Raw genomic sequence first — 24,176 nt, forward strand, 5'->3', positions numbered from 1 at the left:
AATAAAGAGTGGAACTCTGTTCTGAATACACCGCCTCCGACTCCCTTTTCCTGGCGCTACAGTATACTGTATAGTAGGTGTGTAACAGTGTAATGCGTATAGTCTACTCTACACTCTACCTTTCAGCAAAGTATATAAATGTTTGAACTTTGTAGTAGTTCACTGTAGTTGCTGTCACAAGTCATTTGTAGACTAACTGGCAAAAAGTTTTTTTTTTTACATTTGTACTTTGTAGAGAAATGTAGACACAAGTTGGAAGGGAGCACAATAAACCTGCACTCTAAAAAACAGTGGGTTATTTCATCTACCCAACCATGGGGTTATGAAATGTTTAACCCATTCTGGGTTATTAATATGGTATTGGGTTATTTTTGTGTAACCCAAGTGCTGGGTCAAAATATTTTTGTCTACCCAACCATTTGGTTATGAAATGTTTAACCCATTCTGGGTTATTAATATGGTATTGGGTTATTTTTGTGCAACCCAAGTGCTGGGTCAAAATATTTGTTGTCTACCCAACCATTTGGTTATGAAATGTTTAACTCATTCTGGGTTATGTATATGGTATTGGGTATTGGTTTGCATGAATCGCAACAATTTCACATGTATTAGATTCATTCATGTTGAGATAAACTGAGACAAAGGGGACTTCCAGACTGCCATTGTTTGATTTTGACCGCGATCTGGCGGGAAAGGTTTTCCCCTGCATCCTGTGTGCACTCGCGATATTTGGGCATAACCGTAAACTTAACCATCATCATCGCGAGAGAAGATCATTGAGACAAGAAAGACCGTTGGGGAAAGTTGGAGGAGGTAAGCAGAAAACATTGTCATCTAACTGTGAATCTGTTAATAAATGTCATCAACTGCTAGTCCATGAGCGATATTGTGGTAACGTTGATAGTTAATTTGTTATTTAGTGTTCTTTTTTATCTCACTTAAAAAGCCGAATGAGCCGACGAACATGCTAAAGCTAACGTAGTTAACAAGCTAGTCTGTGTAACTGCCAGTTAGGGAGATGGTTCAAATGTAGGATATCAGGATTGAAAACTAAATGACGGTAGCATTACCCTGGGAAAGTTAAACGGAAAGTGGGCTACCCCAGGCGCTTATATGTCAGTAATATCAGCCCCTTTTACAAAGGAATGTTGTGCCGTTATTCGGCTGCGTCACGTAAATTAGCTGCCAAGCTAGCTGCCATGCGGAGCTGACTGCCACTGTGGTTTTCGCTCTGCAGTTAATGTTACGTGACGGATGCCGCTCTGCTCTGTAGCCCCCTCCACGAGTAAGGTTTCCACGTCAGGTATTATGTATGCTAGCAGCAACACACAGAGTTAACACAATTATACAAACATGGGTTAATTATTGGAGGTAACGGAGTTATTTATTTTGTTAAAGTTTCAGCTACAATAAAACAACCATGGTGCTGTTTCTTTTGATGTGAAATATTATTTATATATTTTAAATAAAAAGAAATGTTAATTCTGTTTACAGTTCTGTCATCACATTATGTAATGTCATTTGTTAATTCAGTTTTAAAGCTTAGCACTTAAGGCTGGATCCATGTCTTTTAAATTGAAGAGCTCTGTTGAATTGGTTTGGATATGACTAAGTAATTCGTCAACTTCTGTCTGATAAGGGGACTGATAAGGTTTGGTGTAAAAAAAAAAAAGCAGGTTCTCTGTAACTTAACTTTCACTTTCATTGGTCTCTCTCAATTTTTCACAGCAATTTGTGACTGCAAAAGTTCCTGTGGCTGCTGTCCGTAGTTGGTTAACTAATCTTGCTCTATTGTGGGTTGACCTGTTTCTAGCAGTCACAAAAGTGTATCACTCTATATAAAAATAAAGGCTTTGATATAACCATAAGTCTGCAGATAAAATACAATGCTAATAACCATAGTAAGTGGGGCTCATGTGTGCTAAATACAACAGGTAATACAAATAAATAAATAAATAGGAGAAGCAGACATTTGTCAGTTTTAGTAGCCTCATCAACTGAATAAATTAGCCCCAGCAGTGAGGTTGAAGTCAAGCAAATGTACATTTTATGTTTTGTTTTAATTAAGCTCTTTGTGTTTTTTGTCTCAGATCAATGGACGATTTTGTGTGTGACACATTGACACAGTGGCAGTTGACAGACCTTATTGATAGATTTAAAGGTAAGAACATGTTTTTGTTTAGGTTCACAGCAAGCAGATCGTCTGTATAGCTAGGTAAAGGAATGATTTGAAATGGCATTGACTGCATTGTATTTTATGTTACTGAAAATGCATTTTTATTCCAATAGCTTCCATGTAATTAGCCTCTTATTTTTTGCTGTCCTCCATGGTTTAAATATGTCCTTGTATTTTGTTTTTTTGTCTTTCAGACGAGGGAATTGATGAGGAGAGTTTTCTTCTTTTAAACGAGGGGACCATCAGCCAATTGATTCCAAAAGCTGGCCCCAGGCTTAAGTTCCTCAAAAAATGTAGAGGACTTGTAAGTATAGTTAGATCACTGCAGATGTGAGAGGCTACACCCCTCCCCCACACACGCATATTAATTCTGAGGATTTGTTCAAATTTGTGAGCAGATGGCATATATTTGCTTTAAATGCAAAAGGCAAATTCCAGGGGATGCCAAGACTCTCTTTCAACATTTACGTGCAGTACATCATGTAAACCATTCATCAACATATTTCCAATGTAGTGAAACTGGTTGTGGTAGAACATTTTCTTTTATAAGGTCTTATAGAAGACACCTATTAAAGGAGCATGAAAACCAAAGTGATACTCCCGATGATCCCCTTGAAGGTCCAGCCCAGCCTGTTGACATACAGCTTGCTGACAATGAGCCTGTACAGGGAGTTGAGGATGAATGGGATGAACTAGGGCAAGATGACATGACCAACCGGGTAGCCCTTTTTTTAGCTCATCTGAGGTCTAAACCTTCTTTGACATTCTCTAACTTAAACTTTATGGTTCAACACACCTCTAGTTTAATTGGTGATATTGTGGGCAAACTAGAATCAAAGACTATGTCTTTATTTCGTCATTTTGGTCTTGATCAAAGCCCAGAGGTAGAAGAGCTTGGGCTGGAGTTCTTGGAATTAGCCGAGCCTTTCAAAGGACTTGATACAGATTATAAACAGATGCAATATTTTGCTAAATCAGGAAACTTCATTCAGCCAGTTGAGGAGATTTTCACTGGGGGGGCATGCTTTGTTCAGCAAAGAGCCTCTGCCACTGGCACTGTGCGACAAGTCTCAGTTTGTGATTCATATCAGCGTATTCCGCTGCAGCGCCTTCTAACCAAGCTACTTAAAATTCCTGGGGTTTTACAGGCCATGCAAGAATGGCAGCAGAGAGAGAGTGATGCTCTTCAAGATTTATTTGATGGGCAGTTTTGGAAAACGCATCCACTGTTATTAAAAGAGGTTTCGATCCCACTTATGATTTACCAAGATGATTGTGAGACAGTCAATCCGCTTGGGTCTAAGACTGGGGTTCACAAGTTAGGATTTATATATTTCACCCTAAAGAGCTTGCCACCAGACCTGCTATCAAGTTTGCAGTCACACTTCCTTTTAGCAGTGTACAAATCCGATGACGCTAAGACCTATGGCCTTGATGCAGTGCTGCGCCCTATTGTGGAAGAGATCAGGTGTCTTGAGAGGGATGGCATCACTGTTGATACCCCCAACTTTCAAGGTGTTGTAAGGTTTACAGTGGTCCAGGTAGTGGGAGACAATTTGGGCGTGAATGCCATGCTTGGCTATATTGAAAGCTTCTCTGGAAATTATATGTGTCGGTTTTGCAGAATACATAAGGATGCCCGGAGGTCTCAGACGCTGGCAGATCCTGCACTATTGCGTGATGTCAATAGTCATGAGGCAGATTTGCGTACAGCCGACCGCTCTCAGACAGGCCTGAATAGAGACAGTGTCTTGAATGACTTGTCTTTCTATCATGTAACCGACAACATAGCACCTGACATCATGCATGATATACTGGAAGGCGTAGGGCCATATGAAGTCAAGCTTGTGTTAACTTCGCTGATTGAGCAGAAACATCTAACACTTGACAAACTAAACTACAGAATCACAAGCTTTGACTACGGCTTTTGTGATAAGGGTAACAAACCTTCTGTAATTAGTAAGGATGATCTAAAAAAGGTTAAAGGTGCCATGCATCAATCAGTAGCTCAAATGTGGTGCCTACTTAGGTTGCTGCCGACAATGATAGGTGACCTGGTCCCCATGCATTGCAAGGAATGGAAACTTCTCCTACTGTTACTGTTATGTATGGAGTTCATCTTCTCTCCTTCTCTTACTGTTGAAGCAACACTGTACTTAGCTAAAATCCTTGAAGAGCATCACCCTCTCTTCCTGGAGCTCTATCCTCTTCACTATTTGCTGCCAAAACACCACTTCATGCTCCATTACCCAAGAGCCATTCAAAAGCTCGGACCCTTGACTCAGTTTTGGGCTATGAGATTCGAAGCGAAACACAACTTTTTTAAACGGGTTAGCCATGTAACATGCAATTTCCGAAACATTTGCAAAACCATGGCCTTTCGCCATCAGATAGCGCAGTGCTATAATTTGCTGGGTGGAACTGTGTTGAGCCACAATACAGAAGTTGGTCCAGGGCACACTACCTTTCTGGCCAACATTGAGGGAGTTAAAGACATCGAAAGTGGTCTAACAGGCATTCCCCTTTTCAGTGAATTGTATGAACCAGCTTCGGTTACCTTTAAGGGAACTGCATATCGAGCAGGCATGACTGTATTCCTGTCTTATGACCCAGATGGAGAGCCCCAATTTGGTCTCATAAAGTCCATTTTAGTACTAGACCAAACATCACACACACCAACAATAAAACTTGTTGTACAGAAGTGGGAAACACAATGGTTTGATAGGCATTTCTTTGCATACAGTGTGATTCCCACTCAAGTTTTGGCAGCTGTTGATGTGAGAGAGCTGCTTGATCACCATCCCCTACATGCAGTGAAGTCATTCAGCGAGACTGATGACAGTTTATACATTTCACTGCGCTATAGACTTTTTTAGAAAATCAGTTTACTGCATTTTGACTCGACAAGTCCATTTTTTCCTGCCATATTTGTTTAGTGGTTAGCTATAAATGCTGCTTAAAAGGTGCCTTTCGACTACAGGGATGATCATGCGATGGAGTACTGGGATGTTTCTGTAAATACTGGGATGGATGTGATCAATTGTACAGTAAGTATTTTTTGTTTAATCTGTCTACATATCGTTGCTGGTGGGCAGAAACCTTGTGTCTCCATATTTAAACTATGTTTTTTATATTTCTAAATGTACTAATTCGTCATAGTGTTGTACAAAAGTAGTACAAATAGATCTACAAGCTCCCAACGTCAAGAGCTTGTCGATTGGCTATTTCACAATTTTAAAATGTTAAAAATTATAAACGGAACAATTTTGGACATACACGGTTTCCACCCGACGGCGACGGGTAGTCACTGTCAGTTAAGAAGTTACATGTTTGTTTTATATCTTTTTCAATTTGCCGCAGATCTGCATGGTCCAAACTTGTCGCATTTTTCATTCACTCGGGTGAAGGCTTCTGAGTGGTTTTGTGTCTCTTAGGGGTCAATATAAACCATACTTTACACAGGTCTCTGAATTTATCAAAACTTTGGCGTGGTGCATATCTTTCACACAATGCATACTGTGTGCAGTCTACTGAGTCTGCTGGTGTGGTACACTGATTTACATTACTGATGCTCATCCGGCAATTCTAGGTGGCTGTCACTGTTTGTTACATTAATCTGGGTTCTGTTTAGATTGAACCTGCTGTGCCACCTACAAGTCCTGATGTACAACCAACTGCCACAACTCCACCCTCCATGGAGGACCAAACGGCACCTGTCGTACCAGCGATGATACCTCAAACACTACATATAATTCCACAATTTGTAAGCTCCACTTTTTAAGACTTGGGTTCACTTTTTTCTTTAATCAACACTAAAGAGTAATAAACGATATCTGTGATGTTGTCCCTTCTTGCAATTTTCTCAGGATATCCGCCAGATTCTCACAGGCTCAACTGAAGGCAAGCTGATCCTGGGGAGCCTTGATGAGGATGTGATCATCCCTTCGCAAAGAAAGTGCCTTGTCCGTATTTTGGTATCTCACCTCATGGAGAAGTTTGGAGAGAGGTAATTAAAAATAGTGGGGGTTTTTCTTGTTTTTGCTGAATGTTATGTTGGTTGAAAAAGGTATATGAATCTTCTTTCAGGGGAAAATATAAGACGGGACACTACTTTCAAGTCTCACATTTACCTAGACCACCAACATAAACATGCACAACACATGTACCAAAACACACGTTCAGTAGTGTTTTTAATTTATTAGGATGCCTATTAGCTGCAGAATATGCTACAGCCATTATACTGGGGTGCAACACATGTTTTAGAAATACTTAAGATCTAAATTTGACTCTGCTGGTAATTTAGTTTTTCTGTGTTTGCAGTCCTACCAGTGAGACAAAAAAGGCCTTGGCTGCAGCTTTGATTCATGGGTTTCCCTCCTTGAAGGACGAGTCGGACACAAGCAGTGGCTTCGTAAGTAATTAAGATTTTATTGAGGAATTTATGCTAAAACAGTCAGTTGAACACAATATAACTCATCTCCCAGCACCAGAGTACTGGACTTCTGTGCTGTTTGATGCCCGGTGTTGTCAGACAGACATACAGACAAACCCTGTTCTAGATGGCTTAGCCACATGTTGTCGCCACGCTATCAAAATGTGCCTCATCTCTATTCACCAAAGACTTTCATTTCTTGACAGGGATACTGGTTCACCCCAGGACGGAACCACCGCCCAGCCACTGGATTCCTCGAAGAGAGGCTTCGGAACGTCAGAAAGAGGATGAGAAAACCGGCCAGGTCACAGAGCACGCAGCAGACACCACCACAAAGTAGTGAAGCTGGCACTCGTAGGACATTCATACCAGGTAATCGTTGGAACTGAATAATTGTTTAAGCAATACAGACACTAATTTGAGATTGTTAATATCCTTATGTGTACTTTATAGAATGTACCATATCGGAAGAAAGAGCCATACAGTGTAAAGAATGGCTGAAACACAATTTGCAGCCCCTCAACCAGGTGGAGCAATACATGCAGGATACAGCAGTGTACAGGTCAGTAGGAATGCACTGAGGACACTAGCTGCAGCACTCATTCAATGTCATTTTGCCTATGCATGCACCTCATCATGGTACTGTTGCAACCTCAAGTCATTCAAATCTGAACTACAGACTTCTCAAAACAAACTACTACTAGACCTCTCACACCTATGACCTAACCCCTGCTCATTATGATGCTATAGTGGGATGGCTCAGGGGAGGGGACAGAGTACAGCAACTTGCAATGGGCCTGGTTTTCAAGGGACCAGTGCCATGTACCTGATCAAAAATAAAAGGGCACAACACCAGTGGGAGCTCCATTACTCTTCTCCTCCCTCCCCCCCCCCCCCCCCATAATCGACACAAACATGGGGATGAATGCATTTTACTATTATGCTACCAAAATGTGGAACACCCTACCACCAGCCATCAAGAAAGTGCAACTCCTTACCCTCCAAAAACTGCCATACAAGAGCACCTGTCGCAACTGCCCTCGGGGCTTTTGTGTTATCCTTTTAAACCATTCTTGTACGCTGTACTTTCTGCAAACTATCAAACAGGCCAAGTCTTTAAGGGAAACGGGTGGGACATTTCAGGGGATCCGCCAAGAGTTCCCACATCTATCACTCCCAGGCATGGTAAGTTAGGAAGGAGTATATGTTTACATTATGATGTGGATGCATTGTTTATAACAATCTTTTATCAGTATGTCAGCTGCCACATTGAATTTTCTTTTTCATTTAGATTGCACAGGACTTTCAGATAGATGTACCGAAAAGTGTTCCGGTACACTATCGAGGAGTCTAAGTGGCCTTCATCGATCATAAGCCTGTTAAGTCCCCTCTGCATATCTAAAGGGAAATGTTATTCTTTACATCAATTGAACCCCAGCATCCATATTCTTGGGGGGGGTGGGCGGGGACATTATCCAAAAATGGCAGCTAGATCGGCTATTTTTGGCGAAGAGATTTGATGAAGATGGAAAAACAGTGGTCTAAAGTACAGAGCCAACCAGGGTCCAGTTTAAGTGGTTAAGAATGTGCCTGACCTGCCTGTTATTCCTTGGCTCAAGAATAATTCAGAACTTGTTTCTGAATATGCATTTTATCAGCCACTGCCAATCTTGCTTACTCTTTGCTTTGCACAATCTTTACTTTGTTTAATTTATCTTGTATTTTTGTTCTTTATTTCTTTCTCAGTTTGGAAACAAACTTGGTGGAGTACTCCATGAGACGAAGGTGTCAAGACCTTAACCATATGTCCTGTCCCTGGGAAACGATATTTGCACACCTCTCAGGCGTTCGTTATTCTTGATGGGGAGGCGTTGGAACAAAACAACATTGCTTCAGGCAGTCGATGTCTGTTTCAAGGTATTCTATATCTTTTGACATCGACTACACAAAGCAGTGTGAAGCTGTATGGAAATTCTTCCAAAATGCAGTGTACGAAATCAAGGGAGGAGAGGAGTCAAAACCTGCTACGTCCTTGCGTGCAGCAATACTTGCTTGCAAGTAGACTTGTGGTCTTGATCCTTTTCTTTTCTTCTGCTGGTCCTCCTGTTCTATTCTCTCTCTTCTTCTGCTTGGCTCAGAATAGGGTTCTATCTGGTTAAATCAAATATTGCAGGATTTTTGAAGTGTGTGTGATGTTCAAATACTACCTAATGCTCAAAGTATTTTATGAGCAAGTTGTGTGCTGAGTTAAAAGAGCTAAATGGTGGAAGCATAAATTGTTAAAATGTTTATTTGCACATCTTAGTTTCCTGTCGTTCGGATCACCTAAAGGAGCAGTACATTTTTGTGATCATGTTGGAGGATTTTCTTTGTAACGTTTACATGGCCAGTATATGAACCAGTAATTTCTGAAAAAACGTATGTTGCTATTAGTGGTTCTCAAACCAGAAGCAAAGATTTTGAGATTTAGAAAGGGCAGATCTACAAGCTCATAGCGTGGCACAAAGTGCTATGAGCTTGTAGATCTGGATGCTGTTATGATGTTTGTTCTAATGTGTGTTATGTACAGTACAGCCTGTAAACAACACACAGAACACAGCCTGTGTTGTTTACAGGCTGTACTGTACATGCATAAATGTTAAGTTTTGTTTAAAGAAAGTTTTGCCCTTTATTGTGAACTGAATCTTTGCCCTTTATTGTGAACTGAATCTTTTGCCCTTTATTGAACTGTCAATTGTTATAACAATAAAATGAATATTTTTCTAAGATTCCAACATTGTTTAAAAGCGTTTATTGCATATATTATTATTTGCATGACCAAATATAGGATGTATTTTAAAAGGGTTTGTAATTTAAATGTTTAAGAGACATGGGTATTGCATTAAAAACATGACGATAATAACTTGTAGAATTAACGCATCGCAGCTATTATGACCCAGCATTTGCGTGTAATATTTAACCCAATCTATGGTAGAATTAACCCAGGGCTGTAATTAATTTGACCCAGCATTTGGGTGTAATATTTAACCCAATCTATGGTAGAATTAACCCAGGGCTGTAATTAATTTGACCCAGCATTTGGGTGTAATATTTAACCCAATAAATGGTAGAATTAACCCAGGGCTGTAATTAATTTAACCAGCATTTGGGTGTAATATTTAACCCAATCTATGGTAGAATTAACCCAGGGCTGTAATTAATTTAACCCAGCATTTGGATTAAATGTATAACCCATCTGCTGGGTTAAAATACACAACCCATTTCGTTGGGTCAAATTAACTACTGCTGGGTTGGTCCAATATTGATCCTGGCGTTGGGTTAAAAACGACCCAAATGGGGTTGTTTTTAACCCAGCATTTTTTAGTGTGCGACGAGTTTGAATTTGAGTTGATTATGATAATTAGCTCACAATAAGTTCACTTTAGTTAGTCACACAACTTGACACAAGCCATGGGTTCAGGTCCAGACTTATAAGTCCGGACCTGAACCTGAACCTCTGGACTTGAGTCCGGACCTGAACCTGAATGTGAGTCCAGGTACGCAGCACTACCGGTGAGTATGCTGGCCATGCAAGAACTGGGATGTTTTCAGCCTCCAGGAATTGTGTACAGATCCTTGCAACATGGGGCCGTGCATTATCATGCTGCAACATGAGGTGATGGTCGTGGATGAATGGCACAACAATGGGCCTCAGGATCTCGTCACGGTATCTCTGTGCATTCACAATGCCATCAATAAAATGCACCTGTGTTCGTCGTCCATAACATACACCTGCCCATACCATAACCCCCCACCACGGGCCACTCGATTCACAACATTGACATCAGAAAACCGCTCACCCACACACGCCACACTCATCTTCCCTGAACAGTGAAAACCGGGATTCATCTGTGAAGAGAACACCTCTCCAACGTGCCAGACACCATCGAATGTGAGCATTTGCCCACTCAAGTCGGTTACGATGACGAACCGGAGTCAGGTCGAGACCCCGATGAGGACGACGAGCATGCAGATGAGCTTCCCCGAGACGGTTTCTGACAGTTTGTGCAGAAATTCTTTGGTTATGCAAACCGATTGTTGCAGGAGCTGTCCGAGTGGCTGGTCTCAGACGATCTTGGAGGTGAACATGCTGGATGTGGAGGTCCTGGGCTGGTGTGGTTACACATGGTCTGCGGTCGTGAGGCCGGTTGGATGTACTGCCAAATTCTCTGAAACGCCTTTGGAGACGGCTTATGGTAGAGAAATGAACATTCAATTCACGGGCAACAGCTCTGGTGGACATTCCTGCTGTCAGCATGCCAATTGCACGCTCCCTCAAAACTTGCGACATCTGTGGCATTGTGCTGTGTGATAAAACTGAACATGAGTGGCCTTTTATTGTGGCCAGCCTAAGGCACACCTGTGCAATAATCATGCTGTCTAATCAGCATCTTGATATGCCACACCTGTGAGGTGGGATGGATTATCTCGGCAAAGGAGAAGTGCTCACACTGAACAAAAATATAAATGCAACACTTTTGTTTTTGCTCCCATTTTTCATGAGATGAACTGAAAGATCTAAAACATTTTCTATATACACAAAATAACCATTTCTCTCAAATATTGTTCACAAATCTGAAAAGATCTGTGATAGTAACGGCCCGTCTACACTACAGCGTCGACAGGGTCGAAAGCTCCAATCTGCCCATTCACTTTCAATGGGGTGACGTCACGTAGCCGCGCTTTTTCGCCGAACTGAATTGTGGGTAGCAGAGCGGTCCGTCTCCGGCGTCTCCGGCGTCAGAAGTTGAACAATGTTCAACTTCTGACGCCGGAGACGCCGGAGTAGCCAGCGCCAGCCAATCAAATCCCGTTTCCCAAAATCTGACAGCTGAAGCCGTAGCCAATCAAACCGCGTCTAAGCTGGGAGAGATATCCCGCCGTTCATTTCTATATTTCAAAAAAAGTCGGAGGAGAAACTAACTATCGCCGTAGCAATCACCCGGTTTTGTATGACCAGACCCTCTTCACCTACCGGGATACAAACCGGAGGAACCAGGCATGGAGGGAGGTGGCAGAGACAGTGGGGGAAACTGGTAGGTTTTCGCCTGTTTGGGGAGTTTATATATATATTGCTCGCATAAAATCCCCGGGGGTTTTTGCTTTGTATGTGGGGGCGGGAGATTCATGTGATTGGTTGTTGGTCGGTTGCTTGAAAAAATCCCCAAGCTCCAGACACGCCCAGCTCCAAGCTATTTTTGAAGCTGTAGTGTGGACGCTCCGTAAGTGTGCAAAATATATAAATTGTATTTTCGGATCCTGAACGAGACCGCCGCCAGAGCGCGTCTCCCCGTTACCTGCAGAAGGAAGCCATGCACGCAGCGCAGCCCCGCTGTCTTTAACTCCAGGTGACTTTCTGCCGCTTCCTCCGTGGTGCAGTGCTGATCGTTTCACCACAGAGGAAAGCACTTCACAAATGCCCTGGGGTGATGCTGGGGCCTGAGGACCGCACCTAAGGAAGATTGCAGTGTTCTACAGCGGAGATGGTCTACGGTCAGCCGCTGAGAGTTCCGGGGGATTTCCTCCCAAATGCATCAGCTCCCTGGACTGCCACGGCCCAGCGAGTTTTTTTCTGCGTGACGCGGCGGAGGCTTTCGCTCCAGTCCCGACTACTCAGCACGGTGCGCCAGGGTCTCAAGTTCCCGCGGAGCTACGCTCAGCTGGGCACGTCTTCATCCGTCACGACGCACACAGAGGCCCCCTGCAGCCCCCTTACGACGGACCTTTCCGGGTTTTGGAACACGGTGAAAAACACCTGGTGGTCGACATGGGGTAAGGCTGAGCACGTCTCGGTTGACCGGGTGAAGGCTGCTCACTTGGACGTGGACCGGCCGGTGGTGCTGGCTCGGCCGCCGAGACGGGGCCGACCCCCGGCTTTGATTCCTGTCAAGGAGTGTGGACCTGTTGTTCCGGTCCCTCCTCTGTCAGGGGCCGCACGGGCGGAGGTCGCTGTACCGACTCCGGTGCGCAGGTCTCGTGGGGGCAGGCGGATTGTTCCTCCCCGCCATACGGATTCTGTTTACCACGTGAATTCTGGGGGGGCTTGTGTGGTGACACGTTATGGGACATAATTCACCTCTCTTATTGTGTTGCCACACGGACCATTTAGTGGGAACACCTGGAGAGTTAGCCTCCATTCCTGCTAGCTCGTTAAGCAGAGCAGACGATGTGTTGACCTCTCTATATTTAATGGATAATAAAGAGTGGAACTCTGTTCTGAATACACCGCCTCCGACTCCCTTTTCCTGGCGCTACAGTATACTGTATAGTAGGTGTGTACAGTGTAATGCGTATAGTCTACTCTACACTCTACCTTTCAGCAAAGTATATAAATGTTTGAACTTTGTAGTAGTCACTGTAGTTGCTGTCACAAGTCATTTGTAGACTAACTGGCAAAAAGTTTTTTTTTTACATTTGTACTTTGTAGAGAAATGTAGACACAAGTTGGAAGGGAGCACAATAACCTGCACTCTAAAAAACAGTGGGTTATTTCATCTACCCAACCATGGGGTTATGAAATGTTTAACCCATTCTGGGTTATTAATATGGTATTGGGTTATTTTTGTGTAACCCAAGTGCTGGGTCAAAATATTTTTGTCTACCCAACCATTTGGTTATGAAATGTTTAACCCATTCTGGGTTATTAATATGGTATTGGGTTATTTTTGTGCAACCCAAGTGCTGGGTCAAAATATTGTTTGTCTACCCAACCATTTGGTTATGAAATGTTTAACTCATTCTGGGTTATGTATATGGTATTGGGTATTGGTTTGCATGAATCGCAACAATTTCACATGTATTAGATTCATTCATGTTGAGATAAAACTGAGACAAAGGGGACTTCCAGACTGCCATTGTTTGATTTTGACCGCGATCTGGCGGGAAAGGTTTTCCCCTGCATCCTGTGTGCACTCGCGATATTTGGGCATAACGTAAACTTAACCATCATCATCGCGAGAGAAGATCATTGAGACAAGAAAGACAGTTGGGGAAAGTTGGAGGAGGTAAGCAGAAAACATTGTCATCTAACTGTGAATCTGTTAATAAATGTCATCAACTGCTAGTCCATGAGCGATATTGTGGTAACGTTGATAGTTATTTGTTATTTAGTGTTCTTTTTTATCTCACTTAAAAAGCCGAATGAGCCGACGAACATGCTAAAGCTAACGTAGTTAACAGCTAGTCTGTGTAACTGCCAGTTAGAGAGATGGTTCAATGTAGGATATCAGGATTGAAAACTAAATGACGGTAGCATTACCATGGAAAGTTAAACGGAAAGTGTGCTACCCCAGGCGCTTATATGTCAGTAATATCAGCCCCTTTTACAAAAGGAATGTTGCGCCGTTATTCGGCTGCGTCACGTAAATTAGCTGCCAAGCTAGCTGCCATGCGGAGCTGACTGCCACTGTGGTTTTCGCTCTGCAGTTAATGTTACGTGACGGATGCCGCTCTGCTCTGTAGCCCCCTCCACGAGTAAGGTTTCCACGTCAGGTATTATGTATGCTAGCAGCAACACACAGAGTTAACACAATTATACAAACATGGGTTAATTATTGGAGGTAACGGAGTTATTTATTTTGTTAAAGTTTCAGCTACAATAAAACAACCATGGTGCTGTTTCTTTTGATGTGAAATATTATTTATATATTTTAAATAAAAATAAATGTTAATTCTGTTTACAGTTCTGTCATCACATTATGTAATGTCATTTGTTAATTCAGTTTTAAAGCTTAGCACTTAAGGCTGGATCCATGTCTTTTAAATTGAAGAGCTCTGTTGAATTGGTTTGGATATGACTAAGTAATTCGTCAACTTCTGTCTGATAAGGGGACTGATAAGGTTTGGTGTAAAAAAAAAAAGCAGGTTCTCTGTAACTTAACTTTCACTTTCATTGGTCTCTCTCAATTTTTCACAGCAATTTGTGACTGCAAAAGTTCCTGTGGCTGCTGTCCGTAGTTGGTTAACTAATCTTGCTCTATTGTGGGTTGACCTGTTCTAGCAGTCACAAAAGTGTATCACTCTATATAAAAATAAAGGCTTTGATATAACCATAAGTCTGCAGATAAAATACAATGCTAATAACCATAGTAAGTGGGGCTCATGTGTGCTAAATACAACAGGTAATACAAAAAAATGAATAGGAGAAGCAGACATTTGTCAGTTTTAGTAGCCTCATCAGCAGTGAGGTTGAAGTCAAGCAAATGTACATTTTATGTTTTGTTTTAATTAAGCTCTTTATGTGTTTTTTGTCTCAGATCAATGGACGATTTTGTGTGTGACACATTGACACAGTGGCAGTTGACAGACCTTATTGATAGATTTAAAGGTAAGAACATGTTTTTGTTTACGTTCACAGCAAGCAGATCGTCTGTATAGCTAGGTAAAGGAATTATTTGAAATGGCATTGACTGCATTGTATTTTATGTTACTGAAAATGCATTTTTATTCCAATAGCTTCCATGTAATTAGCCTCTTATTTTTTGCTGTTCTCCATGGTTTAAATATGTCCTTGTATTTTGTTTTTTTGTCTTTCAGACGAGGGAATTGACGAGGAGAGTTTTCTTCTTTTAGACGAGGGGACCATCAGCCAATTGATTCCAAAAGCTGGCCCCAGGCTTAAGTTCCTCAAAAAATTTAGAGGACTTGTAAGTATAGTTAGATCACTGCAGATGTGAGAGGCTACACCCCTCCCCCACACACGCATATTAATTCTGAGGATTTGTTCAAATTTGTGAGCAGATGGCATATATTTGCTTTAAATGCAAAAGGCAAATTCCAGGGGATGCCAAGACTCTCTTTCAACATTTACGTGCAGTACATCATGTAAACCATTCATCAACATATTTCCAATGTAGTGAAACTGGTTGTGGTAGAACATTTTCTTTTATAAGGTCTTATAGAAGACACCTATTAAAGGAGCATGAAAACCAAAGTGATACTCCCGATGATCCCCTTGAAGGTCCAGCCCAGCCTGTTGACATACAGCTTGCTGAAAATGAGCCTGTACAGGGAGTTGAGGATGAATGGGATGAACTAGGGCAAGATGACATGACCAACCGGGTAGCCCTTTTTTTAGCTCATCTGAGGTCTAAACCTTCTTTGACATTCTCTAACTTAAACTTTATGGTTCAACACACCTCTAGTTTAATTGGTGATATTGTGGGCAAACTAGAATCAAAGACTATGTCTTTATTTCGTCATTTTGGTCTTGATCAAAGCCCAGAGGTAGAAGAGCTTGGGCTGGAGTTCTTGGAATTAGCCGAGCCTTTCAAAGGACTTGATACAGATTATAAACAGATGCAGTATTTTGCTAAATCAGGAAACTTCATTCAGCCAGTTGAGGAGATTTTCACTGGGGGGGCATGCTTTGTTCAGCAAAGAGCCTCTGCCACTGGCACTGTGCGACAAGTCTCAGTTCGTGATTCATATCAGCGTATTCCGCTGCAGCGCCTTCTAACCAAGCTACTTGAAATTCCTGGGGTTTTACAGGCCATGCAAGAATGGCAGCAGAGAGAGAGTGATGCTCTTCAAGATTTATTTGATGGGCAGTTTTGTAAAACGCATCCACTGTTATTAAAAGAGGTTTCGATCCCACTTATGATTTACCAAGATGATTGTGAGACAGTCCAATCCGCTTGGGTCTAAGACTGGGGTTCACAAGTTTAGGATTTATATATTTCACCCTAAAGAGCTTGCCACCAGACCTGCTATCAAGTTTGCAGTCACACTTCCTTTTAGCAGTGTACAAATCCGATGACGCTAAGACCTATGGCCTTGATGCAGTGCTGCGCCCTATTGTGGAAGAAGATCAGGTGTCTTGAGAGGGATGGCATCACTGTTGATACCCCCAACTTTCAAGGTGTTGTAAGGTTACAGTGGTCAGGTAGTGGGAGACAATTTGGGCGTGAATGGCCATGCTTGGCTATATTGAAAGCTTCTCTGGAAATTATATGTGTCGGTTTTGCAGAATACATAAGGATGCCCGGAGGTCTCAGACGCTGGCAGATCCTCCTGCACTATTGCGTGATGTCAATAGTCATGAGGCAGATTTTGCGTACAGCCGACCGCTCTCAGACAGGCCTGAATAGAGACAGTGTCTTGAATGACTTGTCTTTCTATCATGTAACCGACAACATAGCACCTGACATCATGCATGATATACTGGAAGGCGTAGGGCCATATGAAGTCAAGCTTGTGTTAACTTCGCTGATTGAGCAGAAACATCTAACACTTGACAAACTAAACTACAGAATCACAAGCTTTGACTACGGCTTTTGTGATAAGGGTAACAAACCTTCTGTAATTAGTAAGGATGATCTAAAAAAGGTTAAAGGTGCCATGCATCAATCAGTAGCTCAAATGTGGTGCCTACTTAGGTTGCTGCCGACAATGATAGGTGACCTGGTCCCCATGCATTGCAAGGAATGGAAACTTCTCCTACTGTTACTGTTATGTATGGGAGTTCATCTTCTCTCCTTCTCTTACTGTTGAAGCAACACTGTACTTAGCTAAAATCCTTGAAGAGCATCATCACCCTCTCTTCCTGGAGCTCTATCCTCTTCACTATTTGCTGCCAAAACACCACTTCATTGCTCCATTACCCAAGAGCCATTCAAAAGCTCGGACCCTTGACTCAGTTTTGGGCTATGAGATTCGAAGCGAAACACAACTTTTTTAAACGGTTAGCCATGTAACATGCAATTTCCGAAACATTTGCAAAACCATGGCCTTTCGCCATCAGATAGCGCAGTGCTATAATTTGCTGGGTGGAACTGTGTTGAGCCACAATACAGAAGTTGGTCCAGGGCACACTACCTTTCTGGCCAACATTGAGGGAGTTAAAGACATCGAAAGTGGTCTAACAGGCATTCCCCTTTTCAGTGAATTGTATGAACCAGCTTCGGTTACCTTTAAGGGAACTGCATATCGAGCAGGCATGACTGTATTCCTGTCTTATGACCCAGATGGAGAGCCCCAATTTGGTCTCATAAAGTCCATTTTAGTACTAGACCAAACATCACACACACCAACAATAAAACTTGTTGTACAGAAGTGGGAAACACAATGGTTTGATAGGCATTTCTTTGCATACAGTGTGATTCCCACTCAAGTTTTGGCAGCTGTTGATGTGAGAGAGCTGCTTGATCACCATCCCCTACATGCAGTGAAGTCATTCAGCGAGACTGATGACAGTTTATACATTTCACTGCGCTATAGACTTTTTTAGAAAATCAGTTTACTGCATTTTGACTCGACAAGTCCATTTTTTCCTGCCATATTTGTTTAGTGGTTAGCTATAAATGCTGCTTAAAAGGTGCCTTTCGACTACAGGGATGATCATGCGATGGAGTACTGGGATGTTTCTGTAAATACTGGGATGGATGTGATCAATTGTACAGTAAGTATTTTTTGTTTAATCTGTCTACATATCGTTGCTGGTGGGCAGAAACCTTGTGTCTCCATATTTAAACTATGTTTTTTATATTCTAAATGTACTAATTCGTCATAGTGTTGTACAAAGTAGTACAAATAGATCTACAAGCTCCCAACGTCAAGAGCTTGTCGATTGGCTATTTCACAATTTTAAAATGTTAAAAATTATAAACGGAACAATTTTGGACATACACGGTTTCCACCCGACGGCGACGGGTAGTCACTGTCAGTTAAGAAGTTACATGTTTGTTTTATATCTTTTTCAATTTGCCGCAGATCTGCATGGTCCAAACTTGTCGCATTTTTCATTCACTCGGGTGAAGGCTTTCTGAGTGGTTTTGTGTCTCTTAGGGGTCAATATAAACCATACTTTACACAGGTCTCTGAATTTATCAAAACTTTGGCGTGGTGCATATCTTTCACACAATGCATACTGTGTGCAGTCTACTGAGTCTGCTGGTGTGGTACACTGATTTACATTACTGATGCTCATCCGGCAATTCTAGGTGGCTGTCACTGTTTGTTACATTAATCTGGGTTCTGTTTAGATTGAACCTGCTGTGCCACCTACAAGTCCTGATGTACAACCAACTGCCACAACTCCACCCTCCATGGAGGACCAAACGGCACCTGTCGTACCAGCGATGATACCTCAAACACTACATATAATTCCACAATTTGTAAGCTCCACTTTTTAAGACTTGGGTTTCACTTTTTTCTTTAATCAACACTAAAGAGTAATAAACGATATCTGTGATGTTGTCCCTTCTTGCAATTTTCTCAGGATATCCGCCAGATTCTCACAGGCTCAACTGAAGGCAAGCTGATCCTGGGGAGCCTTGATGAGGATGTGATCATCCCTTCGCAAAGAAAGTGCCTTGTCCGTATTTTGGTATCTCACCTCATGGAGAAGTTTGGAGAGAGGTAATTAAAAATAGTGGGGGTTTTTCTTGTTTTTGCTGAATGTTATGTTGGTTTGAAAAAGGTATATGAATCTTCTTTCAGGGGAAAATATAAGACGGGACACTACTTTCAAGTCTCACATTTACCTAGACCACCAACATAAACATGCACAACACATGTACCAAAACACACGTTCAGTAGTGTTTTTAATTTATTAGGATGCCTATTAGCTGCAGAATATGCTACAGCCATTATACTGGGGTGCAACACATGTTTTAGAAATACTTAAGATCTAAATTTGACTCTGCTGGTAATTTAGTTTTTCTGTGTTTGCAGTCCTACCAGTGAGACAAAAAAGGCCTTGGCTGCAGCTTTGATTCATGGGTTTCCCTCCTTGAAGGACGAGTCGGACACAAGCAGTGGCTTCGTAAGTAATTAAGATTTTATTGAGGAATTTATGCTAAAACAGTCAGTTGAACACAATATAACTCATCTCCCAGCACCAGAGTACTGGACTTCTGTGCTGTTTGATGCCCGGTGTTGTCAGACAGACATACAGACAAACCCTGTTCTAGATGGCTTAGCCACATGTTGTCGCCACGCTATCAAAATGTGCCTCATCTCTATTCACCAAAGACTTTCATTTCTTGACAGGGATACTGGTTCACCCCAGGACGGAACCACCGCCCAGCCACTGGATTCCTCGAAGAGAGGCTTCGGAACGTCAGAAAGAGGATGAGAAAACCGGCCAGGTCACAGAGCACGCAGCAGACACCACCACAAAGTAGTGAAGCTGGCACTCGTAGGACATTCATACCAGGTAATCGTTGGAACTGAATAATTTGTTTAAGCAATACAGACACATAATTTGAGATTGTTAATATCCTTATGTGTACTTTTATAGAATGTACCATATCGGAAGAAAGAGCCATACAGTGTAAAGAATGGCTGAAACACAATTTGCAGCCCCTCAACCAGGTGGAGCAATACATGCAGGATACAGCAGTGTACAGGTCAGTAGGAATGCACTGAGGACACTAGCTGCAGCACTCATTCAATGTCATTTTGCCTATGCATGCACCTCATCATGGTACTGTTGCACCTCAAGTCATTCAAATCTGAACTACAGACTTCTCAAAACAAACTACTACTAGACCTCTCACACCTATGACCTAACCCCTGCTCATTATGATGCTATAGTGGGATGGCTCAGGGGAGGACAGAGTACAGCAACTTGCAATGGGCCTGGTTTTCAAGGGACCAGTGCCATGTACCTGTCAAAAATAAAAGGGCACAACACCAGTGGGAGCTCCATTACTCTTCTCCTCCCTCCCCCCCCCCCCCCCATAATCGACACAAACATGGGGATGAATGCATTTTACTATTATGCTACCAAAATGTGGAACACCCTACCACCAGCCATCAAGAAAGTGCAACTCCTTACCCTCCAAAACTGCCATACAAGAGCACCTGTCTGCAACTGCCCTCGGGGCTTTTTGTGTTATCCTTTTAACATTCTTGTACTGCTGTACTTTCTGCAAACTATCAAACAGGGCCAAGTCTTTAAGGGAAAACGGGTGGGACATTCAGGGGATCCGCCAAGAGTTCCCACATCTATTCACTCCAGGCATGGTAAGTTAGGAAGGAGTATATGTTTACATATGATGTGGATGCATTGTTTATAACAATCTTTTATCAGTATGTCAGCTGCCACATTGAATTTTCTTTTTCATTTAGATTGCACAGGACTTTCAGATAGATGTACCGAAAAGTGTTCCGGTACACTATCGAGGAGTCTAAGTTGGCCTTCATCGATCATAAGCCTGTAAGTCCCTCTGCATATCTAAAGGGAAATGTTATTCTTTTAATCACTTGAACCCAGCATCCATATTCTTGGGGGGGTGGCGGGGACATTATCCAAAAATGGCAGCTAGATCGGCTATTTTTGGCGAAGAGATTTGATGAAGATGGAAAACAGTGGTCTAAAGTACAGAGCCAACCAGGTCCAGTTTAAGTGGTTAAGAATGTGCCTGACTGCCTGTTATTCCTTGGCTCAAGAATAATTCAGAACATTGTTTCTGAATATGCATTTTATCAGCCACTGCCAAATCTTGCTTACTCTTTGCTTTTGCACAATCTTTTACTTTGTTTAATTTATCTTGTATTTTGTTCTTTATTTCTTTCTCAGTTTGGAACAAACTTGGTGGAGTACTCCATGAGACGAAGGTGTCAAGACCTTAACCATATGTCCTGTCCCTGGGAAACGATATTTGGCACACCTCTCAGGCGTTCGTTATTCTTGATGGGGAGGCGTTGGAACAAAACACATTGCTTCAGGCAGTCGATGTCTGTTTCAAGGTATTCTATATCTTTGACATCGACTACACAAAGCAGTGTGAAGCTGTATGGAAATTCTTCCAAAATGCAGTGTACGAAATCAAGGGAGGAGAGGAGTCAAAACCTGCTACGTCCTTGCGTGCAGCAATACTTGCTTGCAAGTAGACTTGTGGTCTTGATCCTTTTCTTTTCTTCTGCTGGTCCTCCTGTTCTATTCTCTCTCTTCTTCTGCTTGGCTCAGAATAGGGTTCTATCTGGTTAAATCAAATATTGCAGGATTTTTGAAGTGTGTGTGATGTTCAAAATACTACCTAATGCTCAAAGTATTTTATGAGCAAGTTGTGTGCTGAGTTAAAAGAGCTAAATGGTGGAAGCATAAATTGTTAAAATGTTTATTTGCACATCTTAGTTTCCTGTCGTTCGGATCACCTAAAGGAGCAGTACATTTTTGTGATCATGTTGGAGGATTTTCTTTGTAACGTTTACATGGCCAGTATATGAACCAGTAATTTCTGAAAAAACGTATGTTGCTATTAGTGGTTCTCAAACCAGAAGCAAAGATTTTGAGATTTAGAAAGGGCAGATCTACAAGCTCATAGCGTGGCACAAAGTGCTATGAGCTTGTAGATCTGGATGCTGTTATGATGTGTTTGTTCTAATGTGTGTTATGTACAGTACAGCCTGTAAACAACACACAGAACACAGCCTGTGTTGTTTACAGGCTGTACTGTACATGCATAAATGTTAAGTTTTGTTTAAAGAAAGTTTTGCCCTTTATTGTGAACTGAATCTTTTGCCCTTTATTGTGAACTGAATCTTTTGCCCTTTATTGAACTGTCAATTGTTATAACAATAAAATGAATATTTTTCTAAGATTCCAACATTGTTTAAAAGCGTTTATTGCATATTATATTATTTGCATGACCAAATATAGGATGTATTTTAAAAGGGTTTGTAATTTAAATGTTTAAGAGACATGGGTATTGCATTAAAAACATGACGATAATAACTTGTAGAATTAACGCATCGCAGCTATTATGACCCAGCATTTGCGTGTAATATTTAACCCAATCTATGGTAGAATTAACCCAGGGCTGTAATTAATTTGACCCAGCATTTGGGTGTAATATTTAACCCAATCTATGGTAGAATTAACCCAGGGCTGTAATTAATTTGACCCAGCATTTGGGTGTAATATTTAACCCAATAAATGGTAGAATTAACCCAGGGCTGTAATTAATTTAACCCAGCATTTGGGTGTAATATTTAACCCAATCTATGGTAGAATTAACCCAGGGCTGTAATTAATTTAACCCAGCATTTGGATTAAATGTATAACCCATCTGCTGGGTTAAAATACACAACCCATTTCGTTGGGTCAAATTAACTACTGCTGGGTTGGTCCAATATTGATCCTGGCGTTGGGTTAAAAAACGACCCAAATGGGGTTGTTTTTAACCCAGCATTTTTTAGTGTGCGACGAGTTTGAATTTGAGTTGATTATGATAATTAGCTCACAATAAGTTCACTTTAGTTAGTCACACAACTTGACACAAGCCATGGGTTCAGGTCCAGACTTATAAGTCCGGACCTGAACCTGAACCTCTGGACTTGAGTCCGGACCTGAACCTGAATGTGAGTCCAGGTACGCAGCACTACCGGTGAGTATGCTGGCCATGCAAGAACTGGGATGTTTTCAGCCTCCAGGAATTGTGTACAGATCCTTGCAACATGGGGCCGTGCATTATCATGCTGCAACATGAGGTGATGGTCGTGGATGAATGGCACAACAATGGGCCTCAGGATCTCGTCACGGTATCTCTGTGCATTCACAATGCCATCAATAAAATGCACCTGTGTTCGTCGTCCATAACATACACCTGCCCATACCATAACCCCACCACCACGGGCCACTCGATTCACAACATTGACATCAGAAAACCGCTCACCCACACAACGCCACACTCATCTTCCCTGAACAGTGAAAACCGGGATTCATCTGTGAAGAGAACACCTCTCCAACGTGCCAGACACCATCGAATGTGAGCATTTGCCCACTCAAGTCGGTTACGATGACGAACCGGAGTCAGGTCGAGACCCCGATGAGGACGACGAGCATGCAGATGAGCTTCCCCGAGACGGTTTCTGACAGTTTGTGCAGAAATTCTTTGGTTATGCAAACCGATTGTTGCAGGAGCTGTCCGAGTGGCTGGTCTCAGACGATCTTGGAGGTGAACATGCTGGATGTGGAGGTCCTGGGCTGGTGTGGTTACACATGGTCTGCGGTCGTGAGGCCGGTTGGATGTACTGCCAAATTCTCTGAAACGCCTTTGGAGACGGCTTATGGTAGAGAAATGAACATTCAATTCACGGGCAACAGCTCTGGTGGACATTCCTGCTGTCAGCATGCCAATTGCACGCTCCCTCAAAACTTGCGACATCTGTGGCATTGTGCTGTGTGATAAAACTGAACATGAGTGGCCTTTTATTGTGGCCAGCCTAAGGCACACCTGTGCAATAATCATGCTGTCTAATCAGCATCTTGATATGCCACACCTGTGAGGTGGGATGGATTATCTCGGCAAAGGAGAAGTGCTCACACTGAACAAAAATATAAATGCAACACTTTTGTTTTTGCTCCCATTTTTCATGAGATGAACTGAAAGATCTAAAACATTTTCTATATACACAAAATAACCATTTCTCTCAAATATTGTTCACAAATCTGAAAAGATCTGTGATAGTAACGGCCCGTCTACACTACAGCGTCGACAGGGTCGAAAGCTCCAATCTGCCCATTCACTTTCAATGGGGTGACGTCACGTAGCCGCGCTTTTTCGCCGAACTGAATTGTGG

At 42.2% G+C, this 24,176-nt stretch overlaps 2 protein-coding genes across 2 annotated transcripts; both read left to right on the plus strand.

Moving 5' to 3' along the window:
- The first annotated feature begins 762 nt into the window (after nt 1–762).
- LOC117466990 (uncharacterized) lies at nt 763–15,684 on the plus strand. Its single transcript, XM_034110532.2, has 11 exons — nt 763–813; nt 2,091–2,161; nt 2,371–2,480; nt 5,808–5,939; nt 6,043–6,182; nt 6,497–6,587; nt 6,815–6,980; nt 7,062–7,170; nt 14,903–14,973; nt 15,183–15,292; nt 15,607–15,684. The coding sequence occupies exons 2-11, from the start codon at nt 2,095–2,097 to the stop codon at nt 15,682–15,684; spliced, it is 1,074 nt and encodes a 357-aa protein (XP_033966423.2). The 5' UTR covers nt 763–813; nt 2,091–2,094.
- A 2,986-nt stretch (nt 15,685–18,670) lies between these two features.
- Nucleotides 18,671–22,139, plus strand: LOC117466920 (uncharacterized). The gene is made up of 8 exons (XM_034110434.2): nt 18,671–18,760; nt 18,865–19,004; nt 19,320–19,410; nt 19,638–19,803; nt 19,888–19,996; nt 20,537–20,615; nt 20,721–20,808; nt 21,172–22,139. The coding sequence occupies exons 1-7, from the start codon at nt 18,692–18,694 to the stop codon at nt 20,781–20,783; spliced, it is 717 nt and encodes a 238-aa protein (XP_033966325.1). The 5' UTR covers nt 18,671–18,691; the 3' UTR covers nt 20,784–20,808; nt 21,172–22,139.
- The last annotated feature ends 2,037 nt before the right edge of the window (nt 22,140–24,176 follow it).

Source organism: Pseudochaenichthys georgianus, chromosome 21 (assembly GCF_902827115.2).
Source record: "Pseudochaenichthys georgianus chromosome 21, fPseGeo1.2, whole genome shotgun sequence".
Taxonomy (NCBI): Eukaryota; Metazoa; Chordata; class Actinopteri; order Perciformes; family Channichthyidae; genus Pseudochaenichthys; species Pseudochaenichthys georgianus.